General features: G+C 33.1%; 1 protein-coding gene across 3 annotated transcripts in view; it reads left to right on the top strand.

Annotated features, from left to right (window-relative positions):
- LOC133203215 (synaptotagmin-7-like) overlaps positions 1-22,495 on the top strand; it is a 76,637-nt gene that overhangs the window by 35,422 nt on the left and 18,720 nt on the right. For 2 of the 3 annotated variants that reach the window (XM_061339045.1, XM_061339046.1), the window contains exons 2-3: positions 5,963-5,986; positions 18,066-18,222. In XM_061339045.1, coding sequence (XP_061195029.1) covers positions 5,963-5,986; positions 18,066-18,222 — 181 coding nt within the window. The remainder of the gene's footprint in view (positions 1-5,962; positions 5,987-18,065; positions 18,223-22,495) is intronic. The other variant, XM_061339047.1, reaches the window with a different exon arrangement.

Raw genomic sequence — 22,495 nt, 5'->3', positions numbered from 1 at the left:
ATAGAAGCTATGTGTATCTGTATCTATAGCGAGCCTTACCTAACTCTGTCGCCTGGGAGAAAATACGCCTCCCAGCAGCATAGAAATTCTTCTCACGAATTGCTTCGTATGGCCACCAATCGGTGTCTCGGACACTTATCTGATTAAATTGAATATTAAAAATATACATCCAGTTAATGTAACGTACAAGTAGTGCACATGCATTTCTTGTTAATCTGTAAGTTATGTAATACATGTAGCTGTTAAACGAACCTTTTTGTATGTTTGATAACTGATTCCTTGGCCTATTTTAAATATAGGACATGAACACACCGCTTTTCCAGTAGAAACTTGGAATTTTTTTTTAAAACACTGTCGTGTACTTAAGTATTATTAGGTTTTGCATGTAGCAGCTTCAGTTAACCAGTTTTAATGTCAGCTGCGAGTGGGGATAGTTCTTTTTAAGAAGGACATGTAGGACAGAGAAAGAGAGAGAGAATTGCTTACACGACATTTCATTTCCTATTTTCAACATTTTTTAGGTTCATTTTAAGATTCATGGATACTCTGATAAGAGAGATAACTATTAATGACATAAGTATGTATTATCCCTTTATAAATTTGTAATGTTAAAATGTTCATGTCAAAATGTTCAAATTTGTCTCGCAAGCAATGCTTTAATTGTATTTTACTTATAAAACAAATTTCTTTTCGAAAAGCATGATTAAAAGCAATTTTTATATGAGTAAGCAGAGGGTTTATGAACCTTAAGTCGAAGCAAGTATAGTACAAATACAAGGACGCTTTAGATCATGGTAAAATGTTTGACAAATAGTGACTCACTGTCTACCGAATCATTGAAGCGTGACGTAAACACGAGGTCAGAAAACACAGAAACCCATTTATTGAAAATGGTCCATATTGATATTTCCCAAGAGATTCCAACTAGATACAGACAACCATTAATGGCATTTACAATTGCAAACTTGTTTTTCTGATCAAATTTCAAAAAATTATGTAACAGATATTTGGTCACTTTATTTCATGCATTCTTGATCGAATATTCTTACAAATGTAGCAAAAAATATTATAATTTAAGCCTTTTCTAACGGAAATGTGTTTTAATATTTGTTTTCAAATCGGCAATATTACTCTGGTAATTGGATTATTGGGTCGGGGTCTGATTGAAGTGTTTGTGTGCTGAATAAGCTTTCATCACTTAAAGTTTTTTATCGGTGTGTTAATGACTTCGCCATGGTCAAATTATATGCATTCATATTATATAATTTGATAACATGAAAAAATGTCTCAAACATCTATTGCACGTTCATTTATTACATACATATAACCATTTTACTGCGTTGACAATGTGCATTTACGCAATTTTATTCTTAAAAATTGGCTAGGGTAGGCGATGTCTGCGTGATTATGTAATCTTATAGTTTATTCCTACACTGGCAAAGAGGAGATATAATGCTGTATGAAACAATTTCAAAATAGATCATTCTTTAAATAAGTGAGGCATTCGTGTTATCTATTGCTATCCAATGTTTTGACCAGATTCGCCCAAGAAGTGTTGTTCGTACAAAAAAATTGTTATACTTGAATTTTGAAATTTTCCTTGAAATATACGAATATTAAAACTTTGATAAGGGTCATATCAAGGTGGTATTTCGTAAAGAAGGAAGTACATTAATTACTAACACGTATGTGAACAATGACTAATTGATCGATTTTATGTTGTTTTACGTCCCATTCGAGCATTGTGTACTCATATAAAGACGTCAGCATGTACCGGTGAAGGGCTTTAATTTTAGACATATACTCCGCACTCAGGGCCATGAACAGTGAGAGATCTTTATCGGGTCATCTCCTACAGTGAGACGGGACATCTTTTTTCACTTCAAAGTGCCGAGCGATTGGCGAAGTAACAGTTGCTACCTAATTTGGTCTGTCGCGACTGGGGCTGGAACCAACGGCCTTTCAATCACAGACGACCTCTCTACCGACTGAACTACTGTGGCGGTCAGTGAAGAATTAAGTTTTGGACTTGCTTGTTAAGAGGTCTCATACAAGATTGTTTTATCACGTATAATTAAGATTAGGATGATGCGATGAAAGGAGATTTTCTGGCAGATTATGCTATTGTTCATCACTATCCTTTTGGGCACTCTTGAGCTTGCACATACTTCGAGATGGTCTGCGTCGTAAGTTCACGTCTTGTGTGAATTCTTTTATAGAAACGAATAAATACATAATGTACCAAAGCACATTCTACATGTATCTAATTCTCCCTTCCTATTGCATGACAATGCTGTGCTTTTAAAAAATATGTCAGAAAGGACAACAGTTTAAATCATATGGATCAGAAACGAACTACCTAAGCCTTTTGCTTTGTGTACACATATTTGTTTGAAGACTGTTAGCAGTTCTAATATGTACATGTAACATTAGACATAAAATGAAATACTTTATAAAATCTTACTTCAACAAAGTACGTGTCTCTTTCTTTCTGTTTTGCCTCAGCTATTTCAGCAGCTGGTATAAAACAGTAGTTTCGAAATCAATTTATATCGGCCGTGACAGCTGAAATTGATTCTTTCTTTTATTTTAGGGTTGCTTTTCTGGAAATTTGGTTTTAATAGGGGGATCTGGGTTCTTGAAATGGAATAATCGCCACAATATCACAAATTCCCTTGCCACAAATTACATCCTCGAAACAAATCATGCCCACTATCGCACGTTGGTTTTCATTTCCTAAATGACGGTTTGTATTGATATGTCCCCAGAAGAATTTCGGGAATACATCAAAGACGATTAACTTCATAATGTCAAACATTCAAAGGAATATGAATATTAAATTTGAATGATAATGAGTGTGGTTCCATTGTTGTTTTGACTTTAAAAATTCAATTATGAATTACAAATGTATTCTTGAGTAAGAAAGACTTGCAAAATAAATATAGATTGTTTTGTGTACATTGTTTAAGACTTGTCTCTAGTTGATTTGATACGTTATGTTTGTGATGACTATTCAGTTTTTGGATTCTCAATACGAAAATCGTCCAATTCAGCAATCAATCGTTTAATCAACTTATAAACATTACAAGCAACATACGTTGAATATCCATGGTCAACTGTTTTTCATGCTGAACTGTTAACTAAAGCACATTTTGACATACCGGGTATGTTCAATATGTGTGAAATCTGTGATAAATATATGTTTCTTGAATTTTGTTATATAAATCAAACATGCAAATAAACATACATGTGTCTTTTTTCATGTTATAAAAAAAGAATAATTTACTTGATGGCACTATAATTTTAAATTAAGAATATCTTGAAAAATTATCAGTAGCTAGGTAAAATACTTTGCGTATGTCCTTAACAATTGTTGTAAATCGTACAAGTACATCCACCAAGTTAATTCATTATTAATAATATAATAAAGTAGTTAACATGATGCAGTTTCAATTGTGTATGTATTTGTTATAATACAATTTTAACTGTGTACAATATATTTGTCAGATCAAGATTTTTCATTAAAACTGAGCTGTAGAACTTGATTATTATTTAGTAATTTGAATACGTTGAGAAAGGTTGAGAAAATGCCATCGGGCCTTTTTCATGCCATATGCTGAAAAAAAAGTCAACTGAATATATGTGTATAGAAATAATGTGCGTAAATATCTAGACCCAACTTCCCCAAAAAAAGTCAAGCAATGATGAAAATCTTAGGTCTACTGAGGTGGTTTGATTAAACATGCATCCTTTTTCAAACTAAATCCCTGACGGAAATTTGACGAGTCTTTTAATCTATTTCGAGTACGCTTTTGGAATAAAACTGCGTCGTCGCCAAGCTTATTTATGTAATATTTCTGAAACGTAGTAGAGTTATGTATTATAAGGAGTTTCAATGTCCCTTTATGGTGCAACTTGACACAAGTTTGTTTTTTTTTTTTGTTTTTTTGTTTTTTTTTTTTGTTTTTGTTTTTTTTTTTGGCTAGTTCGTTTTTGGAGGGATTGTCATATTCTTAATTTTAAAAATTACCGTTACTGTATATAAATGGAACGGAAGCGAAAAGAGAGTGCCTTGCAGAAGAGCAGATATGTAAACAATTGCATTAAATAATATTTTATGAACAATTTTGTGGATTTCAAAAAAGGGATTGAAGACTTTAAGCGTATGAAACCACCATGATTACTAAATACGCCTCCATATGAGTGTTAAATTCTCGAGAGGGACGTTAAACAAAAACCAAACAAAAACTAAATATATCACTTTTATATGTAAACACATATTAATAATGTTATATTTAATGATGCTTAACCAAAAGTTAAATTAAGATGTTTGTGCATAGAAACTAATTTTGTCATTCTTGAAATTCATTATGCGCAGTAATGCAGTTTAAGTTTTGCCTATTCAGGTCTTAAACATAAAAGATATTTTGTGTGTCCTAAAAATCGGGTCCATAATATTACTATCTGTTTTTTTCTTAAAACCATGACCAGAGGTTTGTTATATACTGTTAATATACTTATTTTAGTGAAATCATATTTCAATGCCTTTTGTGCTGCTTCTATGGCAGCTATTTCATGCACATGCTCCTAAATGACCAAAACTAATACATGTCCAAGACAAAGCGTCGTCCGCGTGGCGCAGTGGTTAGAGCGTAAGGAGTTGATCCTTACGTCGCGGGTTCGAATCCCACTGTGGGACGTGGAGACCGGTCCTTCAGATGAGACCGTATAAACCGAGGTCCCGTGTCGCAGTAGGTACTAGCACGAAAAAGATTCCTCACTGTTCAATGGCCGTAAGTGCCGAGTATAGGACAAAATTTGCAGCTCTCCACCGACAAGTGGTGGCGTCTCCATATGAGTGAAAAATTCTCGAGAGGGACGTTAAACAACAAACAATCAATCAATCAATCCAAGACAAAGCTGCGCTAATTACAACTGCGCTAATCAGTTCAGAGGGATATTACACTTAATTTTGTTTGCGCTCATTTATGTACGTTTCCAGTACATGTATATGTATGTATTTACAAGCTTAAGCCGTAATGAAGAAGCACTCCTAGTGTATAACGTAGTAAAACAATGTTAAACCAGTCTGAGTGAAAGGACTGGAGGAGCTACAAAGTTTTGTCTGTATTATATATACGTACATGTATATAGATTTCGTGTTGGTAACTGAGAATCAAGCTTAAGAGAGACAACCCGGTACGACTACTTTATCGCTCTTCTCTTTTCTCCCTTTCACTGTTGATAGCTTGTTTCTTCCTTAAATCGATCCAGTGCATGTTGGCGTTCTTTACTTCTCAAGGTCACAGTGTACCGAGATTGGATTGAGCGGCAGTGATTCCAGACTTCACGGTGTAAATAAAACATCATGTTAAAGACCAGTTTTCATATACTTCCTATGTATAGTTAATGTTCTCATAAGGAATCAAATTGTCTGTAAAGTTAGAATCAATATTTTTAAGAGTATGCCTCTAATTCAATTTTAAACAACTTTGCGGGAGATATGGATCCTAAATAGATCTAATCTTAGATAACAGTTGCATCAAATGAATACCAGATTAATTATTAATTAACAGTCTGGTGAACATTTGCAAAATAGATACTTCTTCTTTCTGCGTTGCAACACCTGAGAGACATTCACGATAAGCGACAGTTGCCTTAAACTCATGAATTTATGCATTGTTTTCCACAAGAAACGCATTTCAATCAGTCGTCAAATTCTTAAGATTTAGAATGAATCAACTGGTTGTTTAAAATACTAGTATACCCGTTTTAAGGTCATGAAACAGACACAATGTAAACACCCTATGGTATCACCAAAACTTTATGTTGAAATCACAAATTTTAGTTAGATGATACCAAAAAAGTTTCGTTTTACAAATATTTTCTCTGGTTTGCTGCTAGATCATCACATTGGTCCTGCTTGTGTAATGTTACTCACGTTTTCACTCTTTTATTTCAGTATTCTGAACGGACTACTAGACAGGTAAACATTGTAGTTATCTCCCCTGTATACGCATGTATGTCAGTGTCCACCTCTGTATTAGTGTCTGTGCTGTGGTATGCTATAATTGGTTCGAGATCCAAACCAATGTGAAATAAGTGATGAATCAACTTAATTTGCTACGTCTTTTGTTCATTTAGTTCTGTAGGTTGGACTCCAATTCTTCATGTCACGTCTCCTACCTTGTTTTGATATTATTTTCAGTTTTGTGTAATTTCTTTCCTGCCTGCATGCTTGATTGGGAAGCAATGTATTTTTGTTGAATGTTACTTTTGGGTAAGGCGCTTAATAACCACTGATTAGAAGTACAAGTATTAAAGTAAAAAGATTAAAAAATCTTGATTAGATTGCTTCTTCTATGCGTCATATTAGGATGAAAAAATTCTGAATGTACGGATATTAACCCAAAGATACTTGCATCTCTGACTATATTCAAGGCCATAATTTTATTTATTTTCAACATTTAAATACTGTAATTTACATTACATTTTAAAAAGTGAAATACTGTAATAAAAGTGATATTTTATTACAGTGTGAAGGAATATCAAAGTGATATTTTGTCACAGTACGAAATAATGTCAGAAATCCGGCAGAACGCTTAATTTTCATTCTCTTCACGAAGTTTTGTGAAAGAGGTGTAAAAGAATTTTCCTGGTCTGTTATAAAGAGAGTAAATAAACCATCCTGACAGAGACTTAACCTGCCAAAGTTTCTCCAAATTGTTGTTAAATTCATGTTAACAATGTTTTAAATCTCACAATCGCTTAGCTATGACGTCTGAACCGCTCAAGTATGACCTCACAGCCTATGATACTGTGTCGAACAGACAGAGGCGAATGGAGAATACAAGAAAATGATTCAATGCTTTGTAATTAAATATGGATGATGATAATAATAATTATAATAGTGCTTCCCACTCGTGAAAATATAAAAAAAAAATTCTGTTTTACTCGTGAAATAAATTCCATATGCAACTACACAGGTATGTTAATTTAAAGGCAACATCCAGGTTGTTATTATGCGGCAAATTGAACTTTTTTTGTAAAATGTAACCATGAGAAATCAGAAAATCCTCGGATAAAACATTTACTATCATTATCCATTGTATGGACGGCTAAAAGAGGCACTCGACACTACGACGTCATCATGTGACGTCTATAAATAGAAAAATGTACCTTAATGAAAAAATGACCCCCCCCCCCAAAAAAAAAAAAAAACACTTCCCAGGGATAATTTTATTCTGTTTGTAAAAATCATTATGCAAAAACATCTTTGGGCCATGAAAAGTGCTGCTTGAATCCTACTCTCCTGTCACAGAAATAATTATTCCAGTTTTGCAGAACCCCCCCCTTTTTTTTATTTTACATTTTATACATACAATCGAAAAATTTTCATCAATTTGTGTATTTACAAACACCACACAATTCTAGCAGCACTTTTCAGGTTCTATAGAACACAAGCTTTCGATATGGACAAAACATATACTTCAAAGTAGACATTGAAATGTGAACTTTGGCATGTTTGTTGTTAAGAACGACAGTGGAAAGGCTGATCGGGAAAACTACAAAACATTCAATATCCTCTATTCATTGAATAAATGTTATATTTTGCCACAGTGTGATAGAATATCAAATTATTACTGTACGTGTACCTAAATTGGTGTATTCAAAATTTAGTGCAATCAAGGGGTATGGAGTTGTTGGCGTAATCATAAATTAGCGCCACACATGTCCGTGCTATGTATTGTATTAATGAATGATTTATTAGCGGTATTCATGAATTAGCGCATCGTTATCCGCGCCAAAGCTGCTAAAATATGAAGCCTGTTTTTTAAGTACACATACAGTATTTTGTCACAGTGTGAAAGAATATCAGAAGTGCGGCAAAACTCGAGATTTTCCTTCCCTTCACGGAGAGAGTTTTAAAAAAATACTCCGTGGCCAGTCATAAGATACAGTAAATGAACCATCCTGACAGACAAAAATGCCAAAGTTTCCCATATGTTGTTGACATCCACGTTTACGTTTTAATCCCACAATCACTTAGCTGTGTAATCTCAACCGCTTGAATTTCTTTCCTCTATGACGACAGAGGCAATGAGAAAAATGAAAGGAAATGTTGTAAGAAAAATCAAATTCAAAATTCGTGCTTCGCACAAGTACAAATATCTAAAACTCTTGGAATGAATTCCATATCCAACTTCAAAACATTGAATATCCTGCGTATCGATTTGCTTGCATTCTACCTAGGAGAGAAAGAGGGAAAAAAGGTCAAGTACTTCAAGGTTATTGACTCAATTATCCTATCTGTCAATTAGCCTGTCTTGTATATGGAATCCGGTCATAAAGCAAATAAATTAATAGAAAGGATATATAATGCATTCAATCTGCTCAGACCAAATATTGCGATTCTGACCAAATAAGCAAAGACTTAAAATGTTTGGTTATCATAGAAATATTCGAAAAGGAACTTTATTTGACTTCCTGTAAAACAAACCTATCTGTCGTAAGCCATAGCAGGCATGGTTTTGATTTTAAAGGTCAAAGGAAATTTGATATTTAATAATTTTTGGAGAAATGTTAATTTTTAAGCCAATGATAGAAATCTAACAGATGTTCGTAGGCGATAGCCATTAACATTTTCATCTTCGCCGGTGTCGAAAATTAGAATTCATTGTTTGGGTTAGTTTCTTTGTTCTCCACCGACGTGGGACGTATGATGGAAATAAACAAATATTGACAACTTACTTTCGATAAATTGATTTATCTTCCCACAAGGTTTTTTCCCTCTTTTCTGCCCTGTTAACTATTGTTCCTAAAGATGCTCAGAACTCTAATTTGATCATCAAGAGAGAGAGAGAGAGAGAGAGAGAGAGAGAGAGAGAGAGAGTTACATTTTACAGTAGTTTTGCTGAATAGAAACTTTATTCAGTTACATGCGTAATTGTTTAACCTTTGACCTTTGTCATCTCTCTGCAGTTAATAACTTACAACACGATTTTCCTTTGATTGAATGATATTTTGATATAAGATAATTATCCTTTTGATATAAGAATGAATAATTATATCATTTGATATGCATACTTTCCAAGCATGTGCTTCGCCTAGGTCTTTGGACTTGATTTATTTCTTGCAATTGATTCTCTTTTTTTTTTTTTTCAAATCAACTTTTTGGTCAGATTTGTAAATTAGGTGATTTGTTGTCATCCGATTTCGACCGTTCTTAATTGGTTGAAAATTTTTGAAAAAAATGCTTGATCTAAAAATTGCCGAATCAATTAAAATCAATTTTTTTATGTAGCACATATGAGTGAAATATCAAGATAACGAACAGATAGCATACTGTAAAGTCCAGTGAAGTAATAAAGATTGAGAGCAGAGCGAACATGGACCCCTGAAAATATCAGAGGTGGGATCAGGTGCAATGGAGGAGTAAGTATGATGAAAGAGAACAAGATTTTGAGTTATATGGCTTTTGTCCTCATAAGACATGAAGGATGTGGCCAAAACCATAAAAAATAACGCAGTCTTCGGAAATTTTCCTTACTTTTACACATTAAACCTACAGTCTGATAGCAGAAAATTAGCCCTGTACCAAGAAATATGATTCCTGGATGAGGATTCTTAAGTGTATCTACTTGTAAGATGGGACTTAGTTGATCATATATTGGAAAGTCATTTTATCTTTTAAAATCTTTATTTCTAACATATTTATATATCATGAAAATGAATGATTATCATTTATAGTCTGTCCCACTGTACCAACGTCATAACTTTTTTACCATTATATTTCAAAATTCATTGATACTTTGGCCTTCAAACTGCAGATCAATGAGGGAACGATTTAGTTTCACTTACGTTTTAAAATATTATCAATTAATATTTGATTACTGCTTTGGAACGGAATCCATTATTAATCGTGATTTTCCGTTGAATGCTGTCAGTTACGTAATGAAAATTAGAAGCATATTGAACTTCCAAAATTTTACCAAAACTGTTATAAAAACCTGGTTCCCGTTTCACGTATGAGGGTTGCAGTAAATTTATTAAAATAACTGATAACTTACAGATTTTGCTATATTGCAATGTAAAAACGAAGGAAGATATTTTTACCAAAAACAACCAAAATTCATTTTTTCATAAATTTAGAGTCCCCTCAGTCTATTTTGGTTATATGTTAAGAAAACCATGATAATCAGGTGACCCTGAAGGCCCTAGAGCATTTTCTAAGACATGTGCCCTTAATTCGAGAAGACGCTGATTCATCAAACTTAAGGTTGAATAGCTGTCTTTGACGACGTAAAAGGATGCCTAATGAAAAGTTATATATTGAAGCAGGAGACATAACTATTTATTGGACCTCAGTGATAGTAAATAATATATGGTTGATCTGTCACAAGATACTTGGTATTGGAGTCCATTTGATAAAAAAGATTTACGACTGAGAGTACTAGAAATAATTTGTTCAGATATTCATACATGGTAAACTAGAACAATAGTCATTTGAATCAAATCTTAATACCCCCTCCCCCTCTTCTCTTCTTATTTCCTAAAAAAAGTTTGATATTTGGAAGTCTGAGGACCAAATATTCTATCTGTTTTTTCTCTCTCGACTGAAATGAATAAAGAGTCTTTGGTAAAGATTTTTGTCAAAAGTCCAATGATTTACTTACACGATTCCCGTTTATGGATACCTGTGTATATGAAAAATAAAAATTAATAAGTTTGAGTTATAATAAAAATCGATTGAGTAGCCTTTTGAAATATTGATGTAATGTAAATGCTGATAGGTACTCTACTGGTTTTCATTTTATTCACAATGAAAAATCAAGGTCCATAGAAAAATGCTCTGTTGTAGACTTGGATATTGGTTTCTAATGATTAAGCAGCCATACAGAGCGGCATCTTAACAAAGTGTTATTGTATTTGATTTCATTGTTGGTTATTAAGGTTAAATTCTTAGGACTATTGGTTGACACAGTCGTCTAGTCGATAAACCTTATAAACCATGCTCTGTATAAGGAATTTAGTCAGTCTGGAAAAGTTACAAATTGAGAGTAGATGACGAACCTATCAGCTGTACTATTCCTCTCTATTCTGTCTCCAAATTGGTAAAAAGGAACGCTAGAATAATTTCCGCTTGTTGTAGGTATAGTCAGTCGAGAAATGATAATCCTAGGTTTCCATCAGCTTCAGGTTAGAGAAAAGGTCTGCAAAAACTGTGAATGCCTTGGTCATGTTAATTCGTAGAGGAGCAAGACACGAGCTTTGAATTCTGGCCAGTATTAATATTCCAAATTTAATAAGAGTTCATAAAATACCGAAATATAGACATCTTTTAAGGCTCCAAATATTGGTATTTAATGTCAAAGTTATCAGATTTCTAAAACACTTTAGTAATGATTTTTTTAAATTCTTAAAATTCTTTATCTGCGAACAGAAAATTATTTTGAATAAACCTAATCTTTTAACGCATTTTGCGTTTTCTCTCTGTCAAAACGCCGAAATTATAGATTAAAAATTATGCAAGATCTGAGAATTTTAGATTTGAATTCTTTTATTAGTAGATATATATATATCAAAACATCCAAGAATTCCAAATTTAAATGTGACTAGTCAACAGGAATATGGACAACTTTATGAGCTTAGTTGATTATTGTATATAGGTTGTATCCACTTTATTAAAATAGACCTAATGTACACAAGGTTATGATACAGTTAAGTGCATCTGGTTATGATACAGTTAAGTACATCTTGTTATATTACAGTTAAGTTCACTTGGTTATATTACAGTTAAGTTCACCTGGTTATATTACAGTTCAGTACACCTGGTTATATTACAGTTAATTTCACCTGGTTATATTGCAGTTGAGTACATCTGGTTATATTACAGTTAAGTTCATCTGGTTATATTACAGTTAATTTCACCTGGTTATATTACAGTTAATTTCACCTGGTTATATTACAGTTAAGTACACCTGGTTATATTACAGTTAACTACACCTGGTTATATTACAGTTAAGTTCACCTGGTTATATTACAGTTAATTTCACCTGGTTATATTACAGTTAATTTCACCTGGTTATATTACAGTTCAGTACACCTGGTTATATTACATTTAAGTTCACCTGGTTATATTACAGTTAAGTCCACCTGGTTATTTTACAGTTAAGTACACCTGGTTATATTACAGTTAAGTTCACCTGGTTATATTACAGTTCAGTACACCTGGTTATATTACAGTTAATTTCACCTGGTTATATTGCAGTTGAGTACATCTGGTTATATTACAGTTAAGTTCACCTGGTTATATTACAGTTAATTTCACCTTGTTATATTACAGTTAATTTCACCTGGTTATATTACAGTTAATTTCACCTGGTTATATTACAGTTAACTACACCTGGTTATATTACAGTTAACTTCACCTGGTTATATTACAGTTAATTTCACGTGGTTATATTACAGTTAATTTCACCTGGTTATAGTACAGTTAAGTACACCTGGTTATATTACATTTAAGTTCACCTGGTTATATTACAGTTAACTACACCTGGTTATTTTACAGTTAAGTACACCTGGTTATATTACAGTTAAGTTCACCTGGTTATATTACAGTTAAGTACACCTGGTTATATTACAGTTAAGTACACCTGGTTATGTTTCAGTTGAATACATCTGGTTATATTGCAGTTGAGTACATCTTGTTATATTACAGTTGAGTACATCTGGTTATATTACAGTTAAGTTCACCTGGTTATATTACAGTTAAGTACACCTGGTTATATTACAGTTAATTTCACCTGGTTATATTACAGTTGAGTACATCTGGTTATATTACAGTTAAGTTCATCTGGTTATATTGCAGTTGAGTACATCTGGTTATATTACAGTGAAGTTCATCTGGTTATATTGCAGTTGAGTACTACTGGTTATATTACAGTTAAGTTCACCTGGTTATATTACAGTTAAGTTCACCTGGTTATATTACAGTTAAGTACACCTGGTTATATTACAGTTAAGTTCATCTGGTTATATTACAGTTGAGTACATCTGGTTATATTACAGTGAAGTTCATCTGATTATATTGCAGTTGAGTACATCTGGTTATATTACAGTGAAGTACATCTGGTTATATTAAAGATAAGAACATCTGGTTGTATTACAGTTGAGTACAACTGGTTATATTACAGTTAAGTACATCTGGTTATATTACAGTGAAGTACACCTGGTTTTATTACAGATAAGTACACCTGTTTATATCACAGTTGAGTACATCTGGTTTATTACGTTAAGTTCACCTGGTTATATTACAGTTGAGTACACCTGGTTACATTACAGTTAAGTTCACCTGGTTATATTACAGTGAAGTACACCTGGTTATATTACAGTTAAGTTCACCTGGTTATATTACAGTTAAGTACACCTGGTTATATAACAGTTAAGTACACCTGGTTATATAACAGTTAAGTACACCTGGTTATATAACAGTTAAGTACACCTAATTATTTACAGTTAAGTACACCTGGTTATATAACAGTTCAGTACACCTAAATATTTACAGTTAAGTACACCTGGTTATATTATAGTTACGTACATGTGGTTATATTACAGTGAAATTTCACTTGGTTATATTACAGTTAAGTACACCTGGTTATATTACAGTTGAGTACATCTGGTTATATTACAGTTAAGTTCACCTGGTTATATTACAGTTAAGTACACTTGGTTTTATTACAGTTAAATAGACTTGGTTACATGCATATTACATTATATATCAAATATCTCAAACTTTATAGATCAAACATCTCAGACTTCAAATATCAAAATATTTCAAATCTCAAACTTGTACTATATATATTACAGCGCTAAAGTATATATCACTGTCACCAGGAGTAAGCTTATAAGCTTAGTTTACACTAGCATTAGCATATTTTGCAGGCATTTGTTATGCGTCTTTACCTTTGAAAGGTTCAGCAGAAAGGAATGTGAAGAACAAACCCGACCCTTTATATATACAACACTTGCTGTATCATCCAAGCCCGACTCTTAAAAGACAATGTATAAGGGACCTATATACAAGTATAGGTCCCTGCAAATATACTTTTCTCGTAAAATAAAGGCATCTATTTTGTATACACAAATAGATGCTATTATATATATATTTCTCTCTCTTTTTTTAGGTCAATAGAATAAAAATCCAGTTGTAACATAATCGTGTCCTAATGTATTTTGACAGAAGTTAATTTTATTATACAAAATTAGTCTATACCTTGTGCGTAATAGGGCACAGTTTATACATCAGTGATTGTAATTGATCTAAAGAAGTTTGGTCTTACTGGAATTCTCCAAAACATTAGGGTGAATAATTAACTTAGCTTTTTAATTTATAATTATCGAGTTCAAGACCTATTTCTCATATTTGGTTCTCTTATCGCCAAAAAATCAACACAGGAATACGTTGTTGGTGTATGCATATTTACATACCATCTCCAATCTCTGTGTGTAATAAGGCTCCTTGTCTATCATCAAAAGGTCGCTTAAAGGTCTGCAGTCTCTCGGGTAATCACAAAGACAAATTGGCTTTCAATTTCCGCAGCGTGGTGTGTGTGTTGAGTCGACCTTCAGCTTATTGTGTAAAAAGCCATGCTGAATGATACAAGTAACAGATTCAACTTGTTGAACAGCATTAAGCTTTATTATAAAAATGCATGACCATATTTAGTTTAACTATATGTATGTTCTACATGCCGATGAAGTTTTAGGATTTCTTGTAATTAGCTCTACTGGTCAGAGACTTCAAGAACTTATGCGATAGTAAGGTGTCCGTCGTCCGTCCGTCTAGCTGTTTGTCTGTCCGTCTGTCTGTAAACAATTTTTCAAAATGCTTCTCCTCCTACAGTTTTGGTCTGATTTCAATATAACTTGGCATACAAGTAGACTATACTATTAAAGATACATAATTCTATGCATCGGTTTTTGAATTTGATGAATGATATTGCCATGGTTTCTTATAAAAGAAATTTCCGAGAAACTTCTTTAAAACGCTACTCCTCCTACAGTTTTGGCCTGATTTCAGTATAACTTGGCAGACATGTAGCTTAAATATTGTAGCTTAACATTTTGATTTTTTCGAGCATTTCTTGAGTCGGTAGCTTGATGAACCTACATGTACTAATTAGGCACATGACTTACATGTATGTGGCCTACCTCACTTCAGTCACGTAAAAAGGTCCTTTTGCGTAGATATATGGCGTGATGTGTACACGTAGAAGACAGGGCTGTCTCCCCAATTATTTTGCCAATATATACTATACAATAGAAAACAAAGCTAGTTTACGGTTGTGCCCCCTTAATGATGATAACTGATTATTATTATCGGGGGGGGGGGGGTCAAAGAATTTGTTTTGGAAATCCTTCGCACGAACTTGTAGCTTATTGATTTAATATGATGGTGCTTCAAGTATTAGCTTCAAGGTTAATATTCTTTCCGAAGTGGCTTTGTTTTTTTTTTTCCTTTATTTATTTAATTTTGAGATGATAGGCCTATTGTAACACGTGGTATGTTTTTTTTTTTTTTATGAACGCTTTCAACGTTTAACAAACGTGCTCAGATTGCTTTATCAATACATACCCCCCTCCCCCCTCCAAAAATAAATTAATTAATTAATAAAAAGAAATAAATTAGAAAAAGATAGTTAATTTTTAAATGAAAAACAACTGTACTACAACTAAATGTTACATTGTGCTTATTCTTATATTTAATAAAAGAGAAAACAATAAAATAAATAAAACAATATATATATATATATATATATATATATAACAACCACCACTCCAAAAAGCCCTAGAAAAACGGAAACAACTTTTATTTAAAAATTCACTTAATACCTCTGATTTTGTTAAAGACTCGTTTGTTATGCATACTTCATTAATTTCGCACACTGATTTGTAAAATGTCTAATATTCGATATTGACGTTAAACATCATCATATGTTCATCATATATTCAACGACGAATAATATCTGTCTAATGAATGAGTTCTATGTACATCCCAGTGCAATCGGCAAAAGCTGTAGAGATTTAGCACTCTAATTGGTTTTTGTAGTGACGATGCTTATAAACTCGCCGACAGCGACAGCAGTCAGGCAAATATTGACCAGTTTTGCTGTAAAACGCCCCGATATGACAAAGAATTATCAAATAATACCGCGTAATGGGGACGTTACAGAGGACAGAGAGCTGCCATGTCCTCAGATCGAGGCTGCTTGTCGTTTGGCATCATAAACGTTATTCTCGCGAGATGTTGACTGTGACTGTTTATCACAGCTGAGATTTCTTTTCTTTTTTTTTATCAAAGTTTCAAATCTTGATATTCTATGTTCAAGGGAGGTGAGATCTAAAATTTAACTTTTTGGGCGCCAAATTAAGTGATTGTGAATAGTTCTATTGCATCAATAAAGAATATTTAATTACATGTTTTAATTAGTCGTGAAAAAAAACCCCTCACCATTGGTCATATATTAAATCGTGAAAGGACGCACGGATACTAAGCAATTCCTGGATCTATTCCCCAAATACCTACAGTGTGTCAAATTACATTCCGGTTTCCGCTCTGTTATTACCGAGTTAACTGGATAGACTACTGTTATGATATACTATTCGGACAATTTAAGTGCTTGCCTTCATAGGAAACGCGTTCTTGTAGAATTGGACATAACAGATATATTGAATTAGCTAGATTATCGTGACCTGACGTATTTGGAATATCTTGAGATAACTCAGATAAGTGATTTCAATTGCTGCCAAATGCTGCATGGAAGTTTTGAATGGAGACGAGATAGCAGTACAAAGCGGAACTGGTGATGCGTTTTTATATCTGATGAAAAAAGTGTCACATAATTATAATCCTAACTTTCTATTGAAGAGCTAAGGAGATTATTTAAATTCGTGGGAATTATTATTAATTTTTTTTTTTTTTTTTTGAAAAACATTTTTATAAAAAAAGAAATGGGGAAAAAACATTAATGTGAGCTGAAACTACAAAATCAACGAACCATTCTCTCTAGCTGGACTTTAATTGAATTCTTTTCTTTGAAAAGTTTAAGGAATGTTCTAATTTGTCATGTTGAAGAATAAAAAGTACAGCATAGATTAAAAACCATAAAACTGAGTACGACAAGACGATTACACGGATTTATCCGGAGATTTCCGGTGTCTCCAGTTAGGCTCATACAACAGTAACGCATAAAAACGGATTGATCTCTCAGTTACTAATGGTGTATTGTGTCGGGGAATCATCTTAATCGCACTATTCGGTTCTGTATCAATATTTATGGTGATTTTACCGTGTGTTCTAAAGGACAGGTGGTTTTTGCATAAGGCGTACATATAAAGCGATCCGTCCTTATGAAGCACTGCTCTAAAAAGTCCATTGTAATGTTTTAGTGTAATGAATTAGCTTGCTATAGGACTCGGAGAACATCCTATTGTTGTTTATTGGAGGGATTACTTCTAGAGTAATTTTTTTGTTCCCGTGGTGTATTAATAATATTGATGTTTTGTGCGTGAGACAGAACTTTGATTTTGTTGAGCGATGTCATAAATCAGTGATGGTATATGTGTTATCAGATGTAATGCGTCTATGATCCAATGTTATGTGTGTTAAATGGTGAAAAACCGAAACCCATTGGGGAGTTTATGTATCATTTATGGTTAACGTGCAATTTCCGTCGTTAAAAATTTGGAATTTTGCTGATAATGTGAAAGTTATGTACGATCTTTATCAGAAAACTGTTTTCAAAGTTTGGAACTTTTAACTATTGTTCGTTGTTAAAACCGATAAGATCTAGGAAGACAAAACAAACCAATACTGTGGATTTCTTTACAACATATTTTAAACTCAGACGTAAATATTGTGGAAATCAAAACCAAAGAAAGCACAATATAATGAGCTAGTGTGCTGAACTAAACGCAGTAGGCATGGCCGGTATGAAACTAATGGAGAACGAAAACTGTCCGATGTGCTCCTCATGTTTCGGTATTCTTCTGTCGTTTTTTAGATTTGAACGTCCCAGCAGTCGGAATCCAGTGGTAACAGAACAGGTACAGCCGTCCCCCAACGCTCACACGTCCCTTAACGAGAGTCTGGGGATAAGGAATGGCACGGAGGCGGGACCACTGAACTATCAGGCCATGGGAGGGACACCAACCCACAGGGTAAGTGGACACATTTGATCATGTCAACTCTATATAAATTCTCTATATTATAAGGTGATAAGAAAGGAAAATTAATGTAAACAAAATTCCTTGAATATATATGTCATGAATAAAATAAGTTTGAGGTATTTATCTTTTGTATGAATTTTACTTTTTTTTTTTTGGGGGGGGGGGGGGGGGGGCTATAACTTCCAGTATCCTAGGATCCTTAAGCAGTTTTAGACTGAAGTCAAATTTTGTAAATTGTTTTAAATTTTCAGTATCAAATCCCATAAAATTTGAATAGTTATTAAGCTTTGTTTCCTTTAAATGTTATTATTATTTTTTTTTAATTTTTAAGAATCCGGTTTCTGATAAATAGTTTTTTTTATGAATGACTAAAATTTAGACTTAATTCTAAGACTGCCTTATGATTCTGGTGGTTGATACTTTTTAGTGGCCAGGTGTTAATTCTTCGATTTTCGATTTTTTCCCCTAGTTGATTTACGATATGTGACCCATCTATACTCATACAATAATATTCTGAAGTCGTGCATTGCTGATTACTACATTTTTTTTTACGTTTGCTTAATACTTTTTTCCCATTTAAAGATTAAATTTTGCCTTGGTGTTATACCCTAGCGTTTCTATGACAAAAGCAATGACTATATATTTAAATGAATGTTCCAATGGTCACATAAACTATCCCTTATGGATGGCTGTAATGAGAATATACACGCTAAGATTATCATACACAAGCACGGTAGATCCATAGTTATCCAGCTTACTTAAGGTTACGGTCCTGCAGGAGTATAAATGGTCGTATCGATGTTTCCATCCTTGGAGACATTAAAAATAGATGGACCAGCTTATATCAGAAATCTAAAACCTGATTTAAGAACACATGTAACAGTTAAGCTCTAAATTAAGAATTACTGTGCTCTCACCATAAATCCTAGTACCCTTCCTCCGGATTGCCCCTCTGCTAAGAAAGGTAACTCTTTTTGTCGAAAAAAGTCTCCTGCAAGGATTTTTTTTTCAGATTTCGCCCTTTATGGTGTATTTAAAGTATGGCATGATTTTAAACAATTCTGTCAACTTTGAGAATATTGTGATAATTATTGGAAAAAAAATTGTAAGCAGAAGGTCACTGTTTCTGTTTGGGATTCATAAATTTGCGCCTATAAAAATTCTATTAAATGTTTGATGTATTAGAAGCATTTGCATATAAGTAATTCTGTGATTAATTTGTACTCTGGCTGTTAATTGAGAAAAGAAGAATAAAACTGTACGTTTGATCTTATTTGTCGAAAATGTTTTAAATTGCTGTACTACTCGAAATATCAACAAAAATAATGAATTTACTACTAATTTTTTAAAGTGCAGTATTGCGCTCTCCCACGTTAACATTTTATGGGGATAATTTCCTGGTTTATAAGGATATGACTATGCACAAGAGTAGTAAATATTGCTGTGATTTTCCTTATTATTCTGCTGTCAAGGAAGTCAAGCTTTTGATATACCCTGTGTTAAATTGTTGTTGGTTAATGGTCTACGACTGAGTTATTTTCCTATCGGGTCAGAAATCTCACCCCCGCCATCATGGAACATGTTTACATCGTTTACTTCATGTTCGTCATTAAAATGAAATTTACACTAATTTTTTTTTTTTATTTTTTACCGTAAGCCTTTTTTTTTTAAAATTTGATAACATGTTCAGGTCCAGTGATCGTCAAGTACCGATTGATGTGATAAAGCAATCGAATAGATTTTCTTTTTTTAACAAATCATAATCAAATTTAAAATTTCAAAGCAAAGAAATTGCTTTGACTTCTTAACCTAGAGAATTGATTCTTGTCAAAAGAAAAACAATTCTTCTGCAATTGAATAGCACAACTCTTTTTTTTTTTTTAATTTGTGAATATAATTTTTTTTGCTCTTAGAAAACAATGTATGAGAAAGTGATTAATTGTATACATATACCTGTCTTTAACGATAGACATGTTAAACAGAGAGTTTTATATAGAATTCGATGAGCACCTGACCAGTGTAAGAGAGGGATGAGGGGTAAACTATTACTAGGTGTTTTAAGATAAATCTGGGGAGTAAGCGAAAAAAAAAAATTAAGGGTGAATTAGAATCAGCACAGGTTTAAATAATTTGTTAGCAAGAAATACACTCAGCCCTTCTTTCGTCTCTCTCTTTCCCTTTCTCTCTTTCCTCTCTCTCTCTCTCTCTCTCTGTGTTTTTTTTTTATCGGAAACGTTATATGTGAATTAATTGCTGCAGGGAAACTTCTGTTAATCACAAATGATGGAGTGTTAAGCAACATTTGTCTATGACATGCTTTCCCTAGGTCAAACGACTTCTGCGCGCTTTCTGTGCATTCTTCTCCCCATAAAGTCAATAATGAATCGATAAAAAAGGAGATTAAACTTCACTTGTCGCTTAAAATTGGTGAATTTTGAATTTAAAATTGGATAAGGTAGTTTTCTTCCCTTAGGTTTTATTGAATTAGAATCTCTTTCAAAGTGGAGCTAGGCCTATCAATTTAGGAAACAATCGCTTCCTTGGAAAAAAAAATGGGGCGTTCAAAATGTCTCTTAATTTCAGAAATATCTAGGGATTCTGCTGATCCAGAAAAAAAATATTGAGAGAAAATGAAAGGATGCGGATAAGCATAAATTAGACGAGATTTACAATTTTTGGGAAGGAGAACTCCCCTGTGAATTTACATAAATTATATTATTGATCTAACAATATACGAAGGTCAAACTGTTATCAACATTTTCACCCCCATACGTATTTTTTATTTGATATTTTCTTTCTGTTTTCTGACGTGCACGCAACAAGATTGAAATCAGCTGTCATTCATTTATTATAGACTTACAAGCTTTATGAATGAATCCCGCTGTGGAATGTATTAAACTTTTATTTTAACCGATTTTCTCAATGAATCCTGCGATTATTTCCAAATAGCATCCGACAGTGGATTGTCCAATATCAGCAGGAAAAAAAAAATCGTAAAAATGGCTGTAGATTCAGATTAAGGGATGAACTGCTATAACTATATAAAAGATAAAAATTTCTCCCGGGTTATTTTTGTATTATCACTTGCTCGTCAAATTATCTAGACAATTTGTGGATATCTTGCCAGCGCAGAGAATATCGTAATACGCATGGGATGGTGCTGAAATTGACAGAAGATGCAAGTGTCAAAATTATTACCTAAATAGATATACATCTCGTAAATTGTATTTTAGTGTGGGCCGATAATTTACCTATAGTCGCTCAGTGGCATATAATAATGATATCAATGGTCTTGGAGGCCCACATTATTTTTTTCTGACGGCCGATGTTGCAATTGTCTTTTATTAGAGTTCCTGTCAGTCTGGCTATCACTGGTAGTGTTCATGTGCATATTGATATGCATATATACATGTAAACGTTTTGTGAATCACCATGTCAAAGGTAAGACCAAGATATTTTTAAAAAAGATTTTCTGATTAAGATGATATACTGGGCACAGGACATTCAAGGTTCAGTTAGAATTAAAGTGTACATATATGTACATTAATTTGTACATTTTCTTAAGATATTATACGTTGAATAGTAATTTGCAATATACTGTAACGGTTAAGAAGTGAAACCGATTTTGTCGTACATTGTATCACGGTATATTTTGCCCCCTTTTTGTGATATGGAAAATGGTTTGAACAATATTCTCTCTAAATACGGACTATAAAATTAATACATTATCGAATAATATCGTGATACGATTTTTAAACTGCAATACACAACATTAAGGATACATGTAAAACACCTGTTTCGAAATTCGAATAAATGATCAACTATATCTGGTCAATAATATCAGAAAAAATATGCTGGTGTATCAATTTAAGGCTTTCACGCGATAAATCAATTTTACTGATTGTATTTAAGGTTTGTTGATGCAGAATGAGAGATTTCAGACGGGACCGCTTTTCACGTATTTTCTCACCCCTATCTGGGAAGTTTTTTGAAGACATGTACATTAAATATTCCCTCTATCAGATAAATTTAAAAAAACGAAATTTTTTTGAGAGGCTCGTTGATAAACTTTTATATTGAAGGTCATTTAGATCTGTATTCGCGGCCCAGATGTCGCCAACCGAAAGCATTGAAACAGTATACGCCTTGTCATCTTTTAATGCATACATTTTCCGTAAATAGCTTTCCGATCGATAAATATATAATCATAAATGTATTATCAGGCCATCATATATTTGATCTTAAAACAGTTGCTCTTTAAGCC

The sequence above is a fragment of the Saccostrea echinata genome, unplaced genomic scaffold (assembly GCF_033153115.1).
Source record: "Saccostrea echinata isolate AGI-Se365-2 ecotype Australia unplaced genomic scaffold, CSIRO_AGI_Sech_v1 ptg000049l, whole genome shotgun sequence".
NCBI classification, from domain to species: Eukaryota; Metazoa; Mollusca; class Bivalvia; order Ostreida; family Ostreidae; genus Saccostrea; species Saccostrea echinata.
Note: the sequence above shows the minus strand (reverse complement) of the source record. Positions and strands in the feature narration are given on the sequence as shown.